This window comes from Scyliorhinus torazame, chromosome 13 (genome assembly GCF_047496885.1).
Source record: "Scyliorhinus torazame isolate Kashiwa2021f chromosome 13, sScyTor2.1, whole genome shotgun sequence".
NCBI lineage: Eukaryota > Metazoa > Chordata > Chondrichthyes > Carcharhiniformes > Scyliorhinidae > Scyliorhinus > Scyliorhinus torazame.
The window spans coordinates 61,210,797-61,232,071 of NC_092719.1; the positions used below are offsets into that span (position 1 = coordinate 61,210,797).

The 21,275-nt window shown below is 48.7% G+C and overlaps 1 protein-coding gene across 2 annotated transcripts in view; it reads left to right on the forward strand.

The window, feature by feature from the left end:
* Nucleotides 1-21,275, forward strand: part of LOC140388059 (copine-8) — a 544,832-nt gene that overhangs the window by 75,338 nt on the left and 448,219 nt on the right. For both annotated transcript variants that reach the window (XR_011934073.1, XM_072471659.1), the window contains exon 2: nt 20,311-20,351. Coding sequence is in view for 1 of the 2 variants with exons in the window: in XM_072471659.1 (XP_072327760.1) it covers nt 20,311-20,351 (41 nt within the window). In the remaining variant the exon portion in view is untranslated. The remainder of the gene's footprint in view (nt 1-20,310; nt 20,352-21,275) is intronic.

Genomic DNA, 21,275 nt, shown 5'->3' on the forward strand with positions numbered 1-21,275 from the left:
TCGCTATCGATTCTTGGGCAGTGGGAGAGTCACAGACCCATAGGTTTGTGTTCCCTTGGCCCGTTTCAGTGCCTCGTGTGTGGTCTCTGCAGCTCTACCCACTGCAGAAGGTAAGTGGACTGAAAACTCCAAACCTCCATTTGAAGTAAGCCCCCAGTAATTCGCAGTTTTCCAACAGCTTTTTGAAAGACCTTTTACTTCACTAGAGGACGGCACGATTGACCGGATGATTCGTCGACCCCCCGCTACAAATTCTGTTTGTAGTGTCCAAGTATTTACCTTTGAGTTGTTTTTACTGCCACAATGAGGATTTTGCCTTGAGGGTCGATGATATTTCTCCTGACCTCACTCCCGATGGTGTATAGGTCTCACTCTGGATCTCTGTCAATGGTTCCTTCTTCTGGGTCACAAAATCATTGCTGAAAGTTGTTTTTCTCCTGTTTTGATTTATTTACAGCCCATATCTTGTTGCCAGTTTCTCTTTTGTTATATTCTATGTGGTAGACGCAAAGGGAAAGAATCAGAGCTGGCACACGTCGAGTTTGTATAACATAATGCAAGGGGTTTATGTACAAGATGCTGCTCAAACAGGGTGCAATGGTGAACTCCACAAAAACCCACGCAAAACGCTCCAATGATATCATTGAGTAGAACATGACATTACACCAGCCAATGATGTTACTATGATACATAACAGGTGGTGAAGTTGAACTGGCGCGCTGCAAAACATAGCAGGTTGCTCGGGTTGTGATGGAGATAGGGTTTGGGTTTGAACTGGAAATCACAAGGTTGAGAGGCAGCAGGAGCAGATTTTGGGTTGGAGGCTGTGCAGTTGGATGAATAATTACTTGGGGGCGAGGGTTGGCAGAAAACATTCCGGGTTTAGAGGGGTGAATTTGACTGCTAACGGAACGAGGAGAGACGGGGAAACATTGAGGATTTGGAGGGGTTTACGTTCAACCATGGCAGGAGGTTTGCTTGAAGAGTGGGGGGAGGGAGCAGTCCTATTCCTCCTGGCCCCCAAGCAGCGCTGCAAAGAAAACACGGGTCTAGCTGTTTCTGCCTTCCTTTAGCTGCAAGCTTTGTGAATCCTGGCTATTCTGGCTGGCCAGCACTAAATTCTAAATGGTTTCCAAGATATTAAATATGAAACTTTATTGAAATAATATAATCTTGGACCTGTTTCTCCATGATTGCTCACCACAGTGCCAAGAGGTTAAATGGCTCTGTTAATAAAATTTTCAAAGTTGCATGGCTATCTATTAAGAATATTCTTCGCAATTCTTTTTTAAAAATAAATTTAGAGTGCCCAATTCATTTTTTTCCAATTAAGGGGCAATTTAGCGTGACCAATCCACCTAGCCTGCACATCTTTGGGTTGTGGGGGCGAAACCCACGCAAAGACGGGGAGAATGTGCAAACTCCACATGGACAGTGACCCAGAGTCGGGATCGAACATGGGTCCTCGACGCCATGAGGCAACAGGGCTAACCCACTGCGCCACCGTGCTGCCCCCCATTCTTCGCAATTCTAAATAAAGTATATGTGGCACATATTTATATTTAAGGCAAACTAAATCTTCAATTATTTTGGGAAGGCAGCACGGCATTGGTGGAGATATCACTATGTAACTCAAAAACAAATTAGGGAACATAAAACAAGAAACTTGTGTCCTAAACTAGGTAGAACTCTGTATAGTTATTGCTTAGATGTTAGACAATATTTCTGCAATTTAAAGGATAGCAAGGATGCCCTTTTTAAGTTTCTGAACAAAATCCTGACCACACAAACACACCTTCTATTCATCTGCGCAACTCATTCCCAGGGAAACCAAGGTGCTAAATGAAGAATGAACAATGTTAGAGTAAACTGTCATATATTCTAGAGGTTTACAAAGTTATCCAAACAGTTATCTCTTTATAGCTATCTTTCAAGCTCCTTCCAGTGGTGGCTCGTGACCTTTTTGACAAGTGAAGTATAGCTATTTATACCTAGCCAAGCCAGCATGTTACCATAGCCATGAATCATTCCTGTACCATCCCAGCACCAGTCACAATTCTAGTTATTTTTAATATCGTAACAGTTTATGTTTGAAAGTCTTCAGTTCAGTGCCTTGGTTGAAAGATCAGCAAAATAACTTTTTTTTTCCGTTTAGCCGCGGGAATTCTTCTTAAATTCTCTTCATGTTACTTAAAGACAGTAATGTGTGCAGAAAGGTATAAATTGACAGAGGGGTCAGAGTAGAAGCAGTCAATTTTGGCAGCAGAAACCCACCCAATTTGGTTTTAAATTTGGTAATTCTATTTGAATGTGCAATATAGAATATGGATCTGCACCTCTGCGTTGTGACAGCGTGTGGTGAACCACTATTATATTGTACATACTGTTCTTACTTATGGTACTTACTGTTCTTACTGTTTGTTACATGTCTGGGTTTGTCCCTGCTGGCTCCGCCCCTTGGGCTCAAGTATAAAGGTAGCTAACCTCCAGCCCTGCCCTCATTCTGGGACCGGCTGCCAGCAGGTGTCTTTTAGCTGATTAAAGCCACAGTTTACTCTTCCGACTCTCGTCTGTCGTCATTGATGGTACATCAATTTAATCAGCTAAAATTTTAAGATGGATCCATCACTCAAGCCTGATAGCCTGGAGCTGGACCCCCAAGCAGCCGATGCCACTGCCACGTTTGAACACTGGCTAAGCTGCTTCGAATCTTACATTGATTCCTCCGCCGCTGCCATTGCTGAGACCCACAAGCTGCGAGTCCTCAACTCCCGGGTGAGCCCGCAAATTTTCCTTCTTATCAGAGACGCTACCTCGTTCGAGGATGCGATAACGCTGTTGAAGGGGCAGTATGTTAAGGAAGTCAACGAGGTGTACGCTAGGCATCTCCTTGCCACGAGGCAACAGCGCCCCGGGGAATCGCAAGCTGAATTTCTGCGCGCCTTGTGGGTACTCGGCCGGAACTGCAGTTATAAGGCAGTATGGGCTGTCAAGCACACCAAATTACTGATCCGGGACACCTATGTTGCAGGCATCAAATCTAATTGCATCCGCCAGCGCCTACTAGAAGGGGGTACACTCGACCTCCAAGACACAGTACAACTCTCGGACTCGTTAGAAGTGGTCTTCCATAACATGGATGCCGACACCTCCGACCACGCGGCACCCTCGTGGACGTCGTGGGCGCCGCCATCACCCAACCCAGGGGCGCCGCAAGTCTGTGCCGCGCAGCGACCGGCCAACTCCGGAGGCCGAAATGTTACTTCTGTGGCCAGGGTAAGCACCCCAGACAACGCTGCCCAGCGAGGAGCACGATCTGCAACGGGTGCGGAAAGAAGGGCCACTCCTCTAAAGTCTGCCAGGCTCGACCTGTTTCTAAACCCAGCAGCGCTGCGTGTAGCCCGCGGGGACCACCCCCATCGTCCACGTCATCCGCCACGTGCGACACGTGGGGCCGCCATCTTCGACACCACCCGTCACGTGCGACCCATGGGGGACGCCATCTTGGAATCACCCCGCCGCCTCCCGGAACCCCTGCTCACCAGATCGTACGCTGGCCTCCGCTACCCTCGATCAGCCCACCCACCTTCTGAAGCTCGCCTCCATCACCCTCGACCAATCTCGACCTCATCACCTCACTAAATCCATTATGGCCGTCTGGATCAACGGCCATGAGACGACCTGCCTCTTCGACTCCGGGAGCACGGAGAGTTTCATTCACCCAGATACAGTACGGCGCTGCTCCCTCTTTACCAATTTGCGACCCAAAAAAATCTCCCTGGCTTCCGAATCATATTCCGTGGAAGTCTGTGGGTACTGTGTCGCAACCCTTTCAGTACGGGGCGTCGAGTACAAAAATTTCAAGCTCTACGTCCTCCCCCAACTCTGCGCTGCCAGACTACTAGGTCTAGATTTCCAATGCCACCTCAAAAGTCTTACCTTGGAGTTCGATGGGCCCCTGCCCCCTCTCAAAATCCTCAACTCGTTCATGGCTGGGGTCAATATATGGTTTGTTGGTAGTCTGTCCATGTATATATTACACCTGATTCACCTGAGGAAGGAGCAGCGCTCCGAAAGCTAGTGACATTGAATCAAACCTGTTGGACTTTAACCTGGTGTTGTAAAACTTCTTACTGTGCTCACCCCAGTCCAATGCCGGCATCTCCACATCATGTATATATTGAGTAATGCCCTGTGCATTCTCAGCCTGCTTCTCCCATATCCCCAGTCCTATTTGGCCCTGAGCTAAATTACCAAATTCACATTCTCTGCTTCACAAAAACTGCCGTTCTTCACCTCCATGCCGAACTCAGCCCATTTGCTGCTCAAAACCTCATCCAATTCTGGCAGCACGGTGGCGCAGTGGTTAGCACTGCTGCCTCACGGCACCGAGGTCCTGGGTTCGATCCCGGCTCTGGGTCACTGTCCGTGTGGAGTTTGCACATTCGCCCCGTGTTTGCGTGGGTTTTGCCCCCACAACCCAAAGATGTGCAGGGTAGGTGGATTGGTCACGCTAAATTGCCCCTTAATTGGAAAAAATGAATTGGGTACTCTAAATTTATTTTTTTAAAAGAACTTCCAAATCTGGCCTTTTGAGCTTTTACCCACCAATGATAGCCATCCTTCCGTCAACTTGGTGCTAAACACTGTAACCTTCTCCCTAAATCTCTCTCCCTCTTTTCGCTCCTTTTAAAATCTATCTCTTTGACAAATATTTAGTCATCTGTCAAGGTATGTCCTTGTTTGGCTCAGTGTCAATATTTTGTCTGATTCTGATTGCACATCTGTAAAGCAGTCTGTGATTATTTCCTCTGCTAAAGTTACTATGTAAATGCAAGTTGTAGTTGTAATCAGGGGAATGTAACAACTGGTTTCAGGCTGTGTGCCTGTTACTATGTATGCTGCCTAGGCAACTCTGAATTCCCTCAGCTGAAATCAACATTTACATTTCAAGATCATAACTGCTTTGGATTGAAGCTGACCGTGTAAGCTCCTGTTGACAGATGAAATGTTTACTTCATAATTGCTCCACTGACTACACTCCCAGAGGAATAGCAGTCCCTCCAGCATGATCAAACGGTTATTTGGTAAATGCTTCTCGTTAGCTGAACAACTGGGGAGAGTTATAACCTTTGATACACCGAGTCTAAAACATTACATAGCCCAACATGTCCATTCTGGTGTCCAGGCTGAATACAAACTTATTCCTACCAATTGTCCTCCTAATGTTCTTGCACCATGTAGTGCTTTTGACATTACCATGCAGTCATTCATATGGGGATCTGAAAGGGATCAAGTTTGTGTGCCGCTCGTTTTGTCTCCTAAATGACACATTCCTGTGTCACTCATGCAACTCAGAGGGAACGTTGAGTCACATTTTCCTGAAATACAGCTCCCGACCCTTATAGGGCAGCACGGTAGCACAGTGGTTAGTACAGTTGCTTCATAGCTCCAGGGTCCCAGATTCGATTCTTGGGTCACTGTCTGTGCGGAGTCTGCACATTCTCCCCGTGTCTGCATGGGTTTCCTCCGGGTGCTCCAGTTTCCTCCCACAGTCCAAAGACATGCAGGTTAGATGGATTGGCTATGCTAAATTGCCCTTAGTGTTCAAATAAAAAGGTCAGTTGGGGTTACGGGGATAGGGTGGAGGTGTGGGGATAATAATCATAATCTCTTATTGTCACAAGTAGGCTTCAGTGAAGTTACTGTGAAAAGCCCCTAGTCGCCACATTCCGGCGCCTGTTCGGGGAGGCTGGTACGGGAATTGAACCCGCGCTGCTGCCTTATTCTGCATTACAAGCCAGCTGAGTAGCCCACTGTGCTGAACCAGCCCCGAGGGTTAAGGTGGAGGTGTGGGCTTGGGTAGGGTGCTCTTTCCACGGGCCGGTGCAGACTCGATGGGATAAATGCCCTCCTTCTGCACTGTAAATTCTGTCACGCACAGGCGCGCTGGGTACAACGTACCAAACTTCACCCCCTGCTTATAGAGGGCAGCCTTCACTTTATTGAAGCCCGATCTTCTTTTAGCCAATTCCGCACCCAGGACCTGGTATACACGCAGCTCGCTGCCCGTCCAGGCCCAGCACCTCATCTGCCTGACCCACCTCAGGATCTGTTCCTTGTCCAAAAACGATGCAGGCGCACCACTATTGCTGTCGGCGGCTCGTTTCCTGCGGCTTTCTCATCAGCGCCCTGTGCACCCGGTCCACTTCCAAAGGCCATACAAATGCCCCCTCTCCCAGCAGCTTCTCGAATATTCGAACAACATGCGCGTCGGCGTCCGCACCCTCATTGCTCTCCTGCAGTCCCGTGATCCTCACATTTTGCCTGCGAGACCGATTCTCCAGGTCCTCCAATTTCTCCTGCAGCCACCTCTGTTGATCCCGCATCAACCCCATCTCCGCTGCATCGAGGCAAGTTGCTCCTCATGCCCCCCCACCGTATAGTCCATACTCTGGACTGACTGGCTCTGGGCCTCCAGCCTCGTCTCCATGCAGTTGATCTCTGCCTTTTTCGGGTCCCCCACCCTAGCCAGGTCCTCCAAATTCTCCTTCCTCTGTTGGGCGAACTTCTTGTTGAGGAAGCCCACCAGCTGCTCCGTCTACCATTAAGAGTGTAGGACCGATCCCTGACCCTCCGCCATCTTCTCCTGTGTCACAGGCACCACTCCAGTTATCACCAACTGTTTCCTTCTTTTTCGGCCACTTCTGGTCCACAAATCCATCCACCGGTGGGGCATTCTCTCCTACCACCCCTCCTGCTCCTTTTTTAATCAAAAGATCCATCCGTTAGCTGGGGAAAAGGTCCGCAAATTCCACCACGAGCGGGAACCACCAAATGTGTGACCACTCAAACCGTGGCCGACAACGGAAGTCCATTGACAAATGGCCACATTTTTTCTTTTTTTGGAGGAGGTAAGAATTTTCTCTGCACCCCACCCCATGGCAATTTTGCAGGTCAGTAACGCCTAGTGTGCAAAAGATTCTCCACATTAAATGGGGGACAACAATCCAATTCCCTTCAGCGTTGCTTTCTGGAGGTCCGGGATTTTGGAAGCCCATTGAAAGCAGTCCCAAGTTTGAGAGTTTGTGAAGCAAATGTAAAGCCTGATGAGGAGTCAGGGACATTGAAAAGGCAACTGTAATGTTTTCCTACCTCCAACTGTCACTAATAGGTTCTGCATGTAATGGATATGTGTTTTTAATGCAGTGGTTGATCACTGCGATATGTCATGCTACGGTAACCTGGCCCTCATAACAGTACTTCTCCAATGGAGAAAGTGCCACCATGCAGTGAAAAATGCAAACAAAATGTCCTGTCAGCCTTTGCTTACGCCTTTTGTACTGTCATTTGAATTGAGTGACAGCCCTGGCTGATTAAAAGAAAACTGCTTTTGATGCTCAATAAAATCTAACGACCTGCTCTCACCCATTGATTGAAAGGCACCGTGCTTTGTAATTGAAATGACCACCTTCTATTCTTTCCATCTTGGAGAGCTCGCTATTGTTTGGACGGCTTTGACCATTATGAATGCTTGGATGAGTTTCAAGTGATAATGGTTTCAGCATAGCTGTGTTCCATTCATCTGAGAAGAATATGAGAAGGTTTGATAAAGGATCCTCTTGAAAGGATGCTAGAATTTAAAATTCAGATTGAGCGAAAGAAGACGGAGTGCCATTCTAGAGTTTTAGGATTGGGCAGAGGTTAGGATTGGGCAGAGGTAATTATACAGGCCTGAGGAAAGAGTTGGCCCAAGTAGACTGGGGTCAGATAATTGACGGTAGGACAGCGGTGCGTTCATACCTTTAAGGGTGGGACAGTAGCACAGTGGTTAGCACTGTTGCTTCACAGCTCCAGAGTCCCAGGTTTGTTTCCCGGCTTGGGTCACTGTCTGTGGGGAGTCTGCACGTTCTCCCCAGGTGCTCCGGTTTCCACTCATAGTCCAAAGATGTGCAGTGGTTGGCCATGCTATATTGCCTTTAGTGTCCAAATAGGTTAAGTGGGGTTACTGGGTTACGGGCATAGGGTGGAGGTGTGGCCTTAAGTAGGGTGTTCTTTCCAAAGGCTGTTGTAGGCTTGATGAGCCAAATGGCCTCCTTCTGCATTCTAAATTCTATGATTCTATGACAGTTGCGGAACAATGGTGGATGTTCAGAGAGATATTAAATACCACTCAAAGTACATTGCTGAGAGAAAGTGGAATTGTAAATGGGCGAAATGCATTCCATGGCTAAATAAGGAAGTCAAGGAAGGCATGAAGGCAAAAACTAGGACAAAGCATGTGCAAAGGCTGGTGGTAAGCTGGAGGATTGGGGAAACTTTAAGGTTCAGCAAAAGGCTACTAAAAATAAAATCGAAAGAGCTAAGATGAACTGTGAAAGGAAACTAGCAGAAAACATAAACACTGATACCAAAAGCTTCTGTAAGTATATAAAGAGGAAGAGAATAGCGAAAGTAAATGTTGGCCCTTTACAGGATGATGCTGTAAATATGGGAAATACAGGATAATGGGGAACACAGAGATGGTGGAGACACTGAACCAACATTTGCCTCTGACTTCAAAAACTACAGTTAATGCAGAGGAACTTGGTGCAATAACCAATGCTGGGGAGACTGTATTGAATAAACTGATGGGATTAAGGGCAGATAAGGCTCTGGGACCTGATGGCCTGCACCCTATGGTATTAAAGGAGGTGGCAGTGGAGATAGTGGATGCATTGTTTATGATATTTCTGTATTCCCAGGATTCAGGAAGGGCCCCGGTGGATTGAAACATGTTAATGTTACGGCCCTATTCAAAAAGTAGGAAACTATAGGCAGGTTAGCTTGACCTATGTGGCGGGGAAGTTGCTGGAATCAATCAGTGAGGAGGAGATGATGAAACATTTAGAAAGACAAAGCTCAATCCACCATTGTCAGCACGGTTTTATGAGGAAGGATCTGATGGCATTGGAGGCAGTTCAGAGGAGGTTCACCAGATTGATTCCGAAGATAAAAGGGTTGGCCTATGAGGAAAGATTAAACAGTTTGGGCGTAGACTCGCTGGAGCTTTGAAGGATGAGAGGGGATCTGATCGAGGTGTATAAAATACTAACTGGGATTGATAAAGGAAATGTAGACCAAATGTTCCCCCTTGGTCACGGATATAGGCTGAGAGGCGGTAGATGTCGAACTGAGATGAGGAGAAACTACTTCTCGTAAAGGGTGGTGAATTTGTGGAACTTGCTGCCCAAGAGAGCGGTGCAATCTGAGTCATTCAATGGTTTCAAGAAAAAGACAGATATAACAGGTTAAAGGGATACGGGTAACAGGTGGGAGGCGGATTTGAGACCACGAAGAGATCAGCCATGATCTGATTGAATGGCGGAGCAGGCCCAAGGGGCTGAATTGCCTACTTCTGCTCCTAATACCTGTGTAATGGCAATTTAAGAGATTTTAAGAATTGATTGTGCTGGGGTTTTAAAAAAAATATTTTTTATTCTCCTTTTTCACATTTTCTCCCAAATTTACACCCACTGACAACAAACAATAATCAGTAACAAATATGTCAATCCCCATATCAATAACAACAATCCCATCCTCCCACCAAACCCCAAACATTAGCCTGCATGTTCACATAAAGAAATGACAAAAAGGAATCAGGAATCACCCATAGTCACCATCAACACACACCGCCCCCCTCCCCCCAACCCTCTCACCCACCCACCCCCAACTAATGTTCAATGTTATCCAGTTCTTGAAAGTGCATGATGAATAATGCCCATGAATTGTAGAACCCCTCCGTCCTTCCCCTCAGTTCAAACTTAACCTTCTCAAGAGTCAAGAATTCCAACAATTCCCCCGCCACGCCAGGGCACAGGGTGGAGAGGTTGCTCTCCATCCCATCAGGATCCGCCTTTGGGCGATCAACGAGGTGAAGGCTACAACATCTATCTCCGCACCCGTTTCCAATGTTGGCTGGTCCGACACCCTGAATATGGCCACCCGGTGGCCCGGGTCCAGTTTCACGTGCACCACTTTAGAAATTACCCTAAAAACCTTCTTCCAGTGATCCTCTAGCTTTGGACAGGGCCAAAACATATGAACGTGATTAGAGGGCCCCCCACCCCGCAACGTTCACACACATCTTCTACTCCTTCAAAGAATCGGCTCATCTTCGCCCTCGTGAGGTGTGCTCTGTATACCACCTTCAGCTGTATAAGCCCCAACCTCACGCACGAGGTGGAGGCATTCACTCTCCGGAGCACCTCACACCAGAACCCCTCCTCCATATCCTCTCCCAACTCTTCCTCCCCGGGGAAGTACCCAGGGAGTCCGGTAATAACAGCTTCATTGAGAATTTGGAGGCAGTTTCGCCAGCACTCCGGGTTGGGGGCAGGGTCGGGAGAACCACAGATTTGAGTCAGGGAGGTGGGATGGAAATTTTCGGAAATGGGAGTAGAAGGGGATTAAGACACCAAAAGATTTGTTTCTTAGGTGTCGGTTTGCAGGGCTGAAGGAGCTGGATGCGAAGTATGGGCTGGATCAGGGGGAAATGTTTAGATACATGAAGGTTCGAGATTTTGCCAGGAAGGAGATACAGAACTTCCCTGTGGAGCCGTCCTCCACATTGCTGGAGGAGGTGCTGACGACAGCGAGAACTGGAGAAGGGGGTGGTGTCAGCGGTTTACGGAGCTATTTTGGAAGAGGAGAAGGCACCACTGATTGTGCTGTTGATGTAGTTACTGGTCTGTTGACACAATCTAATAAGATTACATGTATTACATAGGTTTTTCTCACTTGGTAGAATGCATTTATTTTCAGGACAAATTATGGAGTGTTTGATGAAGGTTTTTATTAGTTGATGAACGATTTATGCTTTCCTCAAGGAATGTATAAAATTTTCCATTGATATGGCACGGAATCCAAAGTGGGCACTGCGAGTAGCTATGGAGGATGCATGAAGCGGGCATGGGGTGGCAGTGGTTAGGTGGGGGAGTGTGAAGGGTGAGAGATTATGTTTAGGGTGCCTTCAAACCATGTTAGGTGCCTTTCTGCTGTCATCGAGAACCAAGCTGGCCTTCTCACCTATCTGCCCAACACTCCTCTCATAGGGGTTGGCTGTTCATAAACCGCACTGCAAACCCAAACCTTGCGGGAGAAGACAAAAATCACGCAAAAGCCGCACATCAGGTGGGAGAGCAATTTGCGAGGTAGGAAATGGCTTGACTCGCCAAACATGTTCCCAAAAGGAATATCCAGCCCATTGTCCCCCACCACTTTGATAAATCATATTCAACTCAGATGAAAGTAGTTTCAAACCGAATGGACCATTCTCTTCACACAGATTCACATTTTACAATCAAAAGTTGTTCAGGTCAAGGAAGAAATTCTTGACTCAAGTTATGCTTGAATTGATGAAATACTTCAACCGTGGCAAAAATTGAAATTTGGGCATGACGACCTTCCTTGCTTTACACAAAATCCTGAGGAGCGTATGAAAATATACTCCACGTTGATTCTGAAATACCGCTTTGACTGCCAAGTTTATAAAAACTGAAAATGTGATTGAGAAATTAAATGGGCGGATAGGCTCACCATCAAGAGTAACATGTGCGTTTTCTGGCCACCGAAGTAGATGGAATAAAATCTGACATGAATGTGTAATCTGAGGATTGTGAGCAATCATTAGTACAATTAGAAAATGGAATTATCAGAGCATTAAGATAAAACAAAGGCAACTGATAGATTAATTTATTTTTGCATTTCTTTTTGTTTCAGAGAACTCTAACTATCATCAATTATTAAATTCATAATCTGTGTAACACAGACATTTCACAGTGTATTGCGCTCATTTTCATTCAGAATGTTTCCAGGCCAGGAAATGAAAAATAATTGCTTGTTATTTTGCAGTTTATAATTTGTGCCATTTTTAACAAGCTGTAAATGTTTACATGAAGTTGAAGGAAAGTAACAAGGTCATTGAAGGATTCGTGAAGCCAAAGGATGTGAGCAAAGAAAATTGAGTCGCCTTCAATACGTACCCAATGGCAGCCCACTTTATCATTAAACATTGATTCATTAAAACTAAAAATATAAATTTTACATGAATTTCTGTGTTAATGTCCAATTGGTACTGTATCAAGCACACATTCCAAAATAATTAATTATATAATTATTATGGCCCAGTGTGTCGGGCAATAGTATGGAGGTTTCAATGAAATTCAAGATAATTGCAGGAACTACAGTTGGCAGGTCCTCAATACCAGCTGCCGACTATCTGTTGGCGACAATAGTGTTCAGCAGTATTTTCTTTGTGCTTATTACTGAAGTTGCATTGTGCTATCCAGATCACAGCAATATTCAAAGAAGAACAGCTTTTCCTATAATGTTGATCAACATTCATCCTTTCACTAGAGCAGAGCATTTGGTCATTTATTTCATTGCAGCTTGTTGGACCTTGCTGTGTGCAAATTGGCTGCCATGTTTCCCTGTATCACAACAGTGACTGCACTTCAGAAATACTTAGTTGCAGGTGTGGAAGGCTTTAGGATTTCTTTCTAAGAAGAAGTTCCTTCTTTCTTTTTATCTGATTTTGAGGTAATATGGATACGCTTATGTGTAAAACAAAATCAGAAAATATTGATGATAAACAATACCTTAATCAACACCTGAACCCACTAAAAAGTCAGAATTTTCCAGCACTCCACGTCAGCGGGATCTTCCAGTTGGTGAGTTGGGGCTTTGGGGGGTTCGGGGATCATGTCGGGGGCGGGGTGGGGGGGGGGGGGGGGGTGGGGGGGGGGGTGTTGAGAGATCATGACGCCATTTTTAAATGACTTCCCAATCTCTTTCTGCACTGAGGAGTTTCAAAGAGCGGAATTCCTCAGTGCAGGAAACAGGACTAAGTGCGACCTTGGTGTGGCCGGTCTCCCACAGTGGTCACAAACTCACTAAGGATGTGAACAGAGATTTAGTGGCTCAAGAATCCCACATGTCTGCTGTCCTTGTTATTCTAGGTGGTTTTGGGTTTGGAAGGCGCTATCGACAGAGCCTTGACATGTTACTGCAGTGTACCCTGTAGGTGATATACACAGCTACCACTATGCACTGGTGGCAGTAGGACTGAATATTTAAGGTGGTGGATGGGACGGCAATCAAGCAAACTACTTTGGATGTGATCTATCGGTCATCGTGTGCTCAAAAAGCAGCACGGCGTGTTGGTAGATGCCGGGAGAACCCTTTTCAGGGATCGACCGGCTCGCTACACCTTACGTGATCTTGTGTGTCGTGGCGATATTAAGGGCGGAATAACTATTTTGCAAATCTGCATATTAGAGTCAGACAGCTGGTCTGACTCTAATATGCACTCCCTGATCTATCCGAGGCGTTGGGATCTAACTCCTTTGCCTCGGAGACCTCGGGTGAGTACCGTTCAGTGTTTGTCTCCATAAAGGGGGACCAGACAGAACAGCACACATGGGGGGACCCCAAGGGGATCGGAGGCCTCCAGATACTTGCCCTTTGGGGAGGGTGGAATCCTGGCACTGCTCATGCCACCTGGCACCCTGGCAGTGCCAACTGGGTGTCAGCCTGGCACTTCCAAGGTGCCAAAGTGGCACTTCCTTGGTGGCACTGCCAGCTGGCAGGGGCACTGCATGCGTGCCAGGCTGGCAGTGCTAAGGTGCCAAGCTGGCATTTTTTCCGTGACAGAGATTGGTCCCGGAAGTGCCCTACACTTGTGCGGTGCGGTGGCACGGCCCCCCTTATAGGTGAGATGGAGCTTTGGGGGTTCGGGGGTCATGTTGGGGGGGGGTTGAGAGATCAGGGCGCCATATTTAAACAAATTTCCAATCGCCTCCTGCACTGAGGAGTTACAGCGAGCGGAACTCCTAAGTGCAGGAAGCAGGACTAAGTGCGGCCTTGGCACGGCAGGTTTCCCAGAGTGGTCACAAACTCTCCAAATGTACTTTTTTTCGGGCATCCAAAGCCACACCACCAGATGAAAATAGTGTGCGGGAGGAAATCCAATTTTCCTATGGTTCTCATAATAGGGATCCTGATCCGAGAAGAGGTACATGTGCGTTTGCACCCAAGGCTTTCCTGACCTGTGAAAATGCCACACATCAATAGGTTGGGGCCGGGAAGCAGAGGAATATTGATTTTCCAGCTAAAGAAGCTCATTGTGCACCACCATTGGGAGACAAAAATCCAGCCTTTTGTCTTAAGCAAACAAACAGCTGTTTGCTTTGTGAACAATAGTAGCTAAAACAATATGACTGGGTACTATTTAATGCAATTTCTTTCATCTGTTCTTTCTGGCATTTTATGTTTTTGAGGGCAACTTTCCCCAGAAAGGGACAATCTAAAAGTGCTTTTTCGCATTGTCAGAAGTGAGGCCTTTGTGCTGTTACATTGTCCTTCTGTCTGTCTCTTCAAAACTGTTTTCTCATCATGTTGACTCATCTTCATTGCCTTCCTCTCATCTGATTTTGGCCTTCTTTAAAAAATGATTTAGCTGGGAACTGTATATTTTGTGCCGCATTGGGACTTCTATTATCTCAATAATTTAAAATGCCATATTGGATTTTCAGCAATGTGTAACAGACATCCTATTATCAAATTGTCAGTGCCTTTTGAAGATGAACAGACAAACCCTTTGTGCATTTGACTTTGTTCTCAGAGAGTCACATTTGATAAATAATAACTAACTAGATTCTGAATTCTTTCATTGGGCCATTTGGGATTTTGCAGATGGTTTCATTACTGGCCTAAATTCTGAAAATTGTAACTATCATTGAAAATGTAATTTAATCATAGATAATCATAGGTAATTAGTGATCATTATTTTATAAATATGTTTTTATGTAACTGTGATAAAGTCAACATAATAAATTGAATTTGTTGCATCGCATTTCATTCAGAAAATGCCATGGATATGTAAAGCTTCAATTGTAAAAGAAATCAGGGGCGTCATTCTCCGACCCCCCGCTGGGTCGGAGAATGGCCGTTGGCCGCCGTAAATCCCGCCCCCGCCCCCACCGAAGTCTCCGCTCCCGGAGATTGGGCGGGGGCGGGAATCCGGCCGCGCCGGTTGGCGGGACCCCCCGCTGGATTCTCCGGCCCGGATGGGCCGAAGTCCCGCCCAGGAATTGCCTGTCCCGCCGACGTAAATCAAACCTGGTATTTACCGGCGGGACCAGGCGGCGTGGGCGGGCTCCGGGGTCCTGGGGGGGGGCGCTGGGTGATCTGACCCCGGGGGGTACCCCCACGGTGGCCTGGCCCGCGATCGGGGCCCACCGATCCGCGGGCGGGCCTGTGCCGTGGGGGCACTCTTTCCCTTCCGCCTCCGCCACGGCCTCCACCATGGCGGAGGCGGAAGAGACTCTCCCCACTGCGAATGCGCGGGAAACTGACAGCGGCCGCTGATGCTCCCGCGCATGCTCTAGGAAACTGACAGCGGCCGCGGACGCTCCCGCGCATGCGCCGCATTTCCGCGCCAGCTGGCGGGGAAACAAACGCCATTTCCGCCAGCTGGCGTGGCGGAAATCCCTCCGGCGTCGGCCTAGCCCCTCAATGTTGGGGCTAGGCCGCCAAAGATGCGGAGCCTTCCTTTGGCGCCAGTCGGCGGGCATCCCGCCGTTGGGGGAGAATTTCGCCCCAGGTGTGCAGTTCAATCCTAGACTCTAGTTGCCTTTTTCAAATAATGCACAAACCACATTAATACATTTAGTAATTCAAAAAGCGAGTTACTTCAATATTTTGAAGAAGCTTTAACTTTGTAGTTGTTTTGGGCAATAACTCATGGAGAATGATCAATTACTTATTTTCCCCCCAGATCTTGTTCCTTTTTCTTATTTTGATTTTATGGCTTTTTAATTGTCTTTTGATGCAACTGAGCCATCAGACAAGTGAACTGTTCCCAGGTATCTCTCGAAGATGTTTTGTTACTTGTCACCAGCCGACATGCAAGAATGGCCTGAATTACCTGATGGTCCAAATCTTCGAGTAGAGAAGGATTACATTTTCTATATTGAAAGGATTTACCACTACATTCCACTTTGGCTGAGATCAAGAATATCACAGAACGATTGTGAAAGTGCATCATGCCAGTCTCTCATGAAATAATGTTTGAATGACAGGGAAGGTTGAAATTGTTGACAGTTACAAGGTGATAGTCCATTGATTTATGTGAATCATGACATTCTTTGTTTTCCTGGAAGAATTACTTTGAAGTGATATTGGGACCAATAATGTCAGCCTTATTGCAATTCCGATTAGGATTAGAGCGACGTTACACTTCATGGACGGGATTCTCCAACCCCCCGCCGGGTCGGAGAATTGCCGGGGGGGCGGCGTGAATCCCGCCCCCGCCGGCCGCCGAAGTCTCCGGCACCGGAGATACGGCGGGAACAGGAATCGCGCCGCGCCGGTCGGCGGGCCCCCCCGTCGATTCTCCGGCCCGCGATGTCCTGCTGCTGGGGCGGGATTCTCCAACCCCCGCTGGGTCGTAGAATCGCCAGGGGGCGGCGTGAATCCTGCCCCCGCAGGCCGCAAATACTCCAACACTGGAAATTCGGCAGGGGCGGGAATCGCGCCGCGCCGGCCGACGCGCCCCCCGGCGTTTCTCCGGCCCGCGATGGGCCAAAGTCCCGCTGCTGTCATGCCAGTCCCGCCGGCGTGAATCAAACCACCTACCTAACTGGCGGGACTGACGGCACGGGCGGGCTCCGGGGTCCTGGGGGGTGGGGGGTGGGGCGATCTGGCCCCGGGGGGTGCCCCCACTGTGGCCTGGCCCGCGATCGGGGCCCATCGATCCGCGGGCGGGCCTGTGCCTTGAAGGCACTCTTTTCCTTCCCCCCCCCCGCGCATGTGCGGGGATGATGTCAGCAGCCGCTGACGCTCCTGCGCATGCGCGGACTTCCGCCGGTCGGCGAAATCCCTTCGGCCCCGACTGGCGTTGCGCCAAAGGCCTTTCCCGCCGGCCGGTGGTGCGGCATCTGCACCGGCGCGGGACTAGCCCCTCAAGGTGAGGGCTTGGCCCCTAAAGGTGTGGAGAAATCCACACCTTTGGGGCGGCTTGACGCCGGAGTGGTTCCTGCCACTCCATCCCGCCGGGACCCGCAGCCCCGCCGGGTAGGGGAGAATCCTGGCCCTGTTATGCCGGTCCCGCCTGTGTGAATTAAACCACCACTCTTACCGGCGGGACCAGGCGGCGCATGCGGGCACCGGCGTCCTGTGGAGCGCGGGGTGATCTTGCCCCTGGGGGGTGCCCCCATGGTGGCCTTGCCCACAAGATCAGGGCCCACCGATCCACGGGTGGGCCTGTGCCGTGAAGGCACTCTTTTTGTTCCCCCCCCCGCGCATGTGCGGGGATGATGTCAGCAGCCGCTGACGCTCCTGCGCATGCGCGGACTTCCGCCGGTCGGCGAAATCTATTCGGCCCCGGCTGGCGTTGCGCCAAAGGCCTTTCCCGCCGGCCGGTGGTGCGGCAACCGCACCGGCGCGGGCCTCGTCCCTAAAGGTGAGGGCTTGGCCCCTAAAGGTGCAGAGAAATCCGCACCTTTGGGGCGGCCCGACGCCGGAGCGGTTCACGCCACTCCATCCCGCCGGGACCTCCCGCCCCTCCAGGTAAGGGAGAATCCCGCCCCATAACTTTATGATTAACCGGGCAGGATTCTCCGACCTCCCGCCGGATCGGAGAATTGCCGGGGGGGGGGGGGGGCGTGAATCCTGCCCCTGCTGGCCGCCGAATTCTCCGGCACTGGAATTTCGGCGGGGGTGGGAATCGCGCCGCGCCGTTCGGCGGGCCCCCCCCCCCAGCGATTCTCTGGCCTGTGATGGGCCGAAGTCCCGCTGCTGTATTGCCGGTCCCGCTGGCGTGAATTAAAACACCTCCCTTACCGGCAGGACCTGCGGTGCGAGCGGGCTCCGGGGTCCTGGGGGGTGCGCGGGGCGATCTGGCCCCGTGGAGTGCCCCCACGGTGACCTGGCCCACGATCGGGGCCCACCGATCCACGGGCGGGCCTGTGCTGTGGGGGCACTCTTTTACTACGCGTCGGCCGTGTCGGTCTCCGCGATGGCCGACGCGGAGGTGACCCCCCTGCGCATGCGCGGGGATGACGTCAGCAGCCGCTAACGCTCCCGCGCATGCGCGGACTTCCGCCGGTTGGTGGAGTCCCTTTGGCCCGGCTGGCATGGTGCCAAAGGCCTTCCACTCTAGCCGGCAGGACGGCAACCACTCCGGCGCGGGCCGAGCCCCTAAAGGTGAGGGCTTGGCCCCTAAATGTGCGGAGAAATCTGCACCTTTAGGGCGGGCCGCGCTGGAATGGTTCACGCCACTCCATCCCGCCGGGACCCCCCGCCCCACCGGGTCGGGGAGAATCCAACTGAAGAGGCAATTGGACAAAGTGTTAATGTTATGTGACACAGAATTATTCATCTTATGTGATACACACCACTGTTTTTTTCCTAGTCATTGGGTTAAAACCCTGAAACTCCCTTCCCAACAGCACAGAGTGAGTACGTTCACCACATAGACTGCAGCAGTTCAAGAAGGTGACGCCCATATCCCAAAGATCCATATTTATAAGAATGTTTATTTAGTGAAGATTCATCTTACTGGATAAATGTAATTAATTTTGTAGAATGTCATTGTAAGACATTCTTCTGCAGTTAATTGATTACAAACATAAACTGTGAATATTGATTTTTTATATATGGTCATTTGGACTCAGTATGCACAGTTAATTATATTTTATTTACAAAAGAAGGTTAGCATAGGCTGTATGGGATCAGGTGCAGATTTGATTAGAATATTGCCGTTTGACCTGGTAGGCATTGGGTTTAATTGTGCCAAACTAATGAAATGAGAGTGTCTGAGTCTTTCGCAAAATGAGTTTGGGAATTTCATCTGTGTTCTCAGTGATTAAAAACACACCCCACAATGTTTTATTTCTGGATTCTTAACAGATCTTACATAGGAATTTTTAGCAGTCTGAAAAATGGCTATTAGGCTCAACAAGACCATCCATCCTTTTCGGGAGAACTACCTCACCTGCTAGCCTGTTCAGCAGATTCCATCTATCCCCTGCATTGCATTAGGGAACTTTGTGTGCTTAATTATATCGTTTGGTTCAGTTGTTTTCACTGACATCCCGTCACACAAGTGTATTGCCCATTAGACAACACTGTTCTGCCTGACTTTTGTCTTTATAAATAACTTCCCAAATTTTGCTTTAACCCAATGCTTGAAATCTTCACCATAAAGAACTCTTTGCCTAAATCAATTTTGTCAAGCTATAAAAACGTATTCAGGCTCTTGTAGGGGAAGAGAACAGTGCTTTGTGAAGCAAAGTGGGAGGGTCTTCTGCAAATGCCTTTGATCACAAGCGTAGAAGATGTGTCTTTGAGTGGAACTCTATCTCATTGTTTGTCTGACACTTGGTGAATCTTGCCTGTGGGGAATACTGGGCGCGATTCTCTGAAATGGAGACAGAGTGTTCGCGCCGTTGTGAACGCCGTCGAGGTTCACGACGGCGCGAAACGGCCCCTATCCTGACCGATTCAGGGCCCGTAAATGGGCTAAGAGCAGCGCCACGTCATTTATGCGCGCCAGGCCTTGGCGCCACGTAAAGGTGGCGCCGCATACATGACGCAGCTGGCGCCGCATAACTGGCATCACCCGCGCATGCGTGGTTGCCGTCCTCCCCGAGTCCACCCCGCAAAAAGATGTCCGACGGATCATGCGGGGCTGCGGAAGAAAGGAGGTCCTCCTTCAGAGAGGCCGGCCCGACGATCGGTGGGCACCGATCGCGGGCCAGACCCCATTTGAGGCCCCCCCCTGGTGCAGTATCCCCACTCGCCCCACAGGCCGCCCCCCCCCCCCCCCCCCAGCATTCCTGCGCTGTTCCCGCCGGCAGTGACCAGGTGTGGACGGCACCGGGGGGAACCTGCCGTTTTGGGCAGGCCGCTCGGCCCATCCGGCACTGAGAATGGCGGTCCAGTGAATCGCCATTTTGGCTGTCTCGGGCGATTCACTGGACCGCGCAGCGCAAAACACAATTGTGCCGATCTGGCCGCTTCCGCGGGAGGGTGTCGGACCGGCGTCGCGGGAAAATTTGGCGACCCAGGCGATTCTCTGAAACGCGCGGGAGCAGAGAATCGCGCCCACTGTGTTTAAATATATTGAGGCTATAATTTGAAACGGGATTCCAATTATATGTATTTCAAGCTATAGCAGGAAAGATGCTAGACCATCGTATATTTTTTCTTACAATTTAAATATTAAACATGAACTCATGTTTAATGAGAAATTTTGTTTCCCCACAGGAACCTTTTGGACAGAGATACATTTTCTAAGTCAGACCCAAGTAAGTAACAGATGTTCCAACTGTTTGCATGATTTATATAAAATCTTGGCTTATCTGAGTTGCTATTTAACATCAAGACATAATAGTAAAAATATCCTGTGAACCTTGCTTTTGAAGAGATAATTATTTTTAAGAAGGTTTGAAACCTAAACTGAAAGTAAAGGGTGGATTGTTTATTCTGTCTTTATTCCTGTAATTTGATAACATAACACGTGGTAGGCTCATAACAAGAGTTGGAAAATATAGCTAAAGGGATGGCAAATGTGCTTAAAAAATAAAGCAAGCCGAGAATAAGGGTGAAGGGGAGTTCTTCAGATTGGAGGAAGGTAGAAAGTGATGTTGCACAGGGGCTAATTAGTATGTGGCTATCGGTATTCACCATTTCCATGAACAAGTAATTAACTGGAAAGTACAGCTAACACTGGGAGGAATGTAAGATAATATGAGGTGGCATTAGAAAACTTGTAAACTGACCACTTGAATAGCAAATTCACTTTTAGTTGGATAAATGTGAGGTGATGCGCTCTAATAGGAAAAACAGAAACAGCACCTACACCTTAAAAATATGTAAACATAGAAGGGCAAAGGGAACAAAGGTGAACTAATCATTAAAAGTTGCATTGCAGGTCAGAAAAGTGTTAAAAAATTTTAACAAAGCACGGGAATTAATTCCTAGGGCTATAAGTTATGAAGTGAAATTATGTTCAACTTGAATCGGGCTCTGGTCAGGCTGCACTTAGACCAGTGTGGATCTTTCTGGTTGCTATACTAGTGAAAACTTGTGAAAGCATTAGAGAAAGTAAACAAAACACGTGCAGGAGTGGTACCAGATTGAGAGACTACAGCTACCAGGGAGGGATTTGTTTTGTTTGGAAAGAGAAGATATAAAGGAGATCTGGGGCGTCATTCTCCGACCCCCCCAGC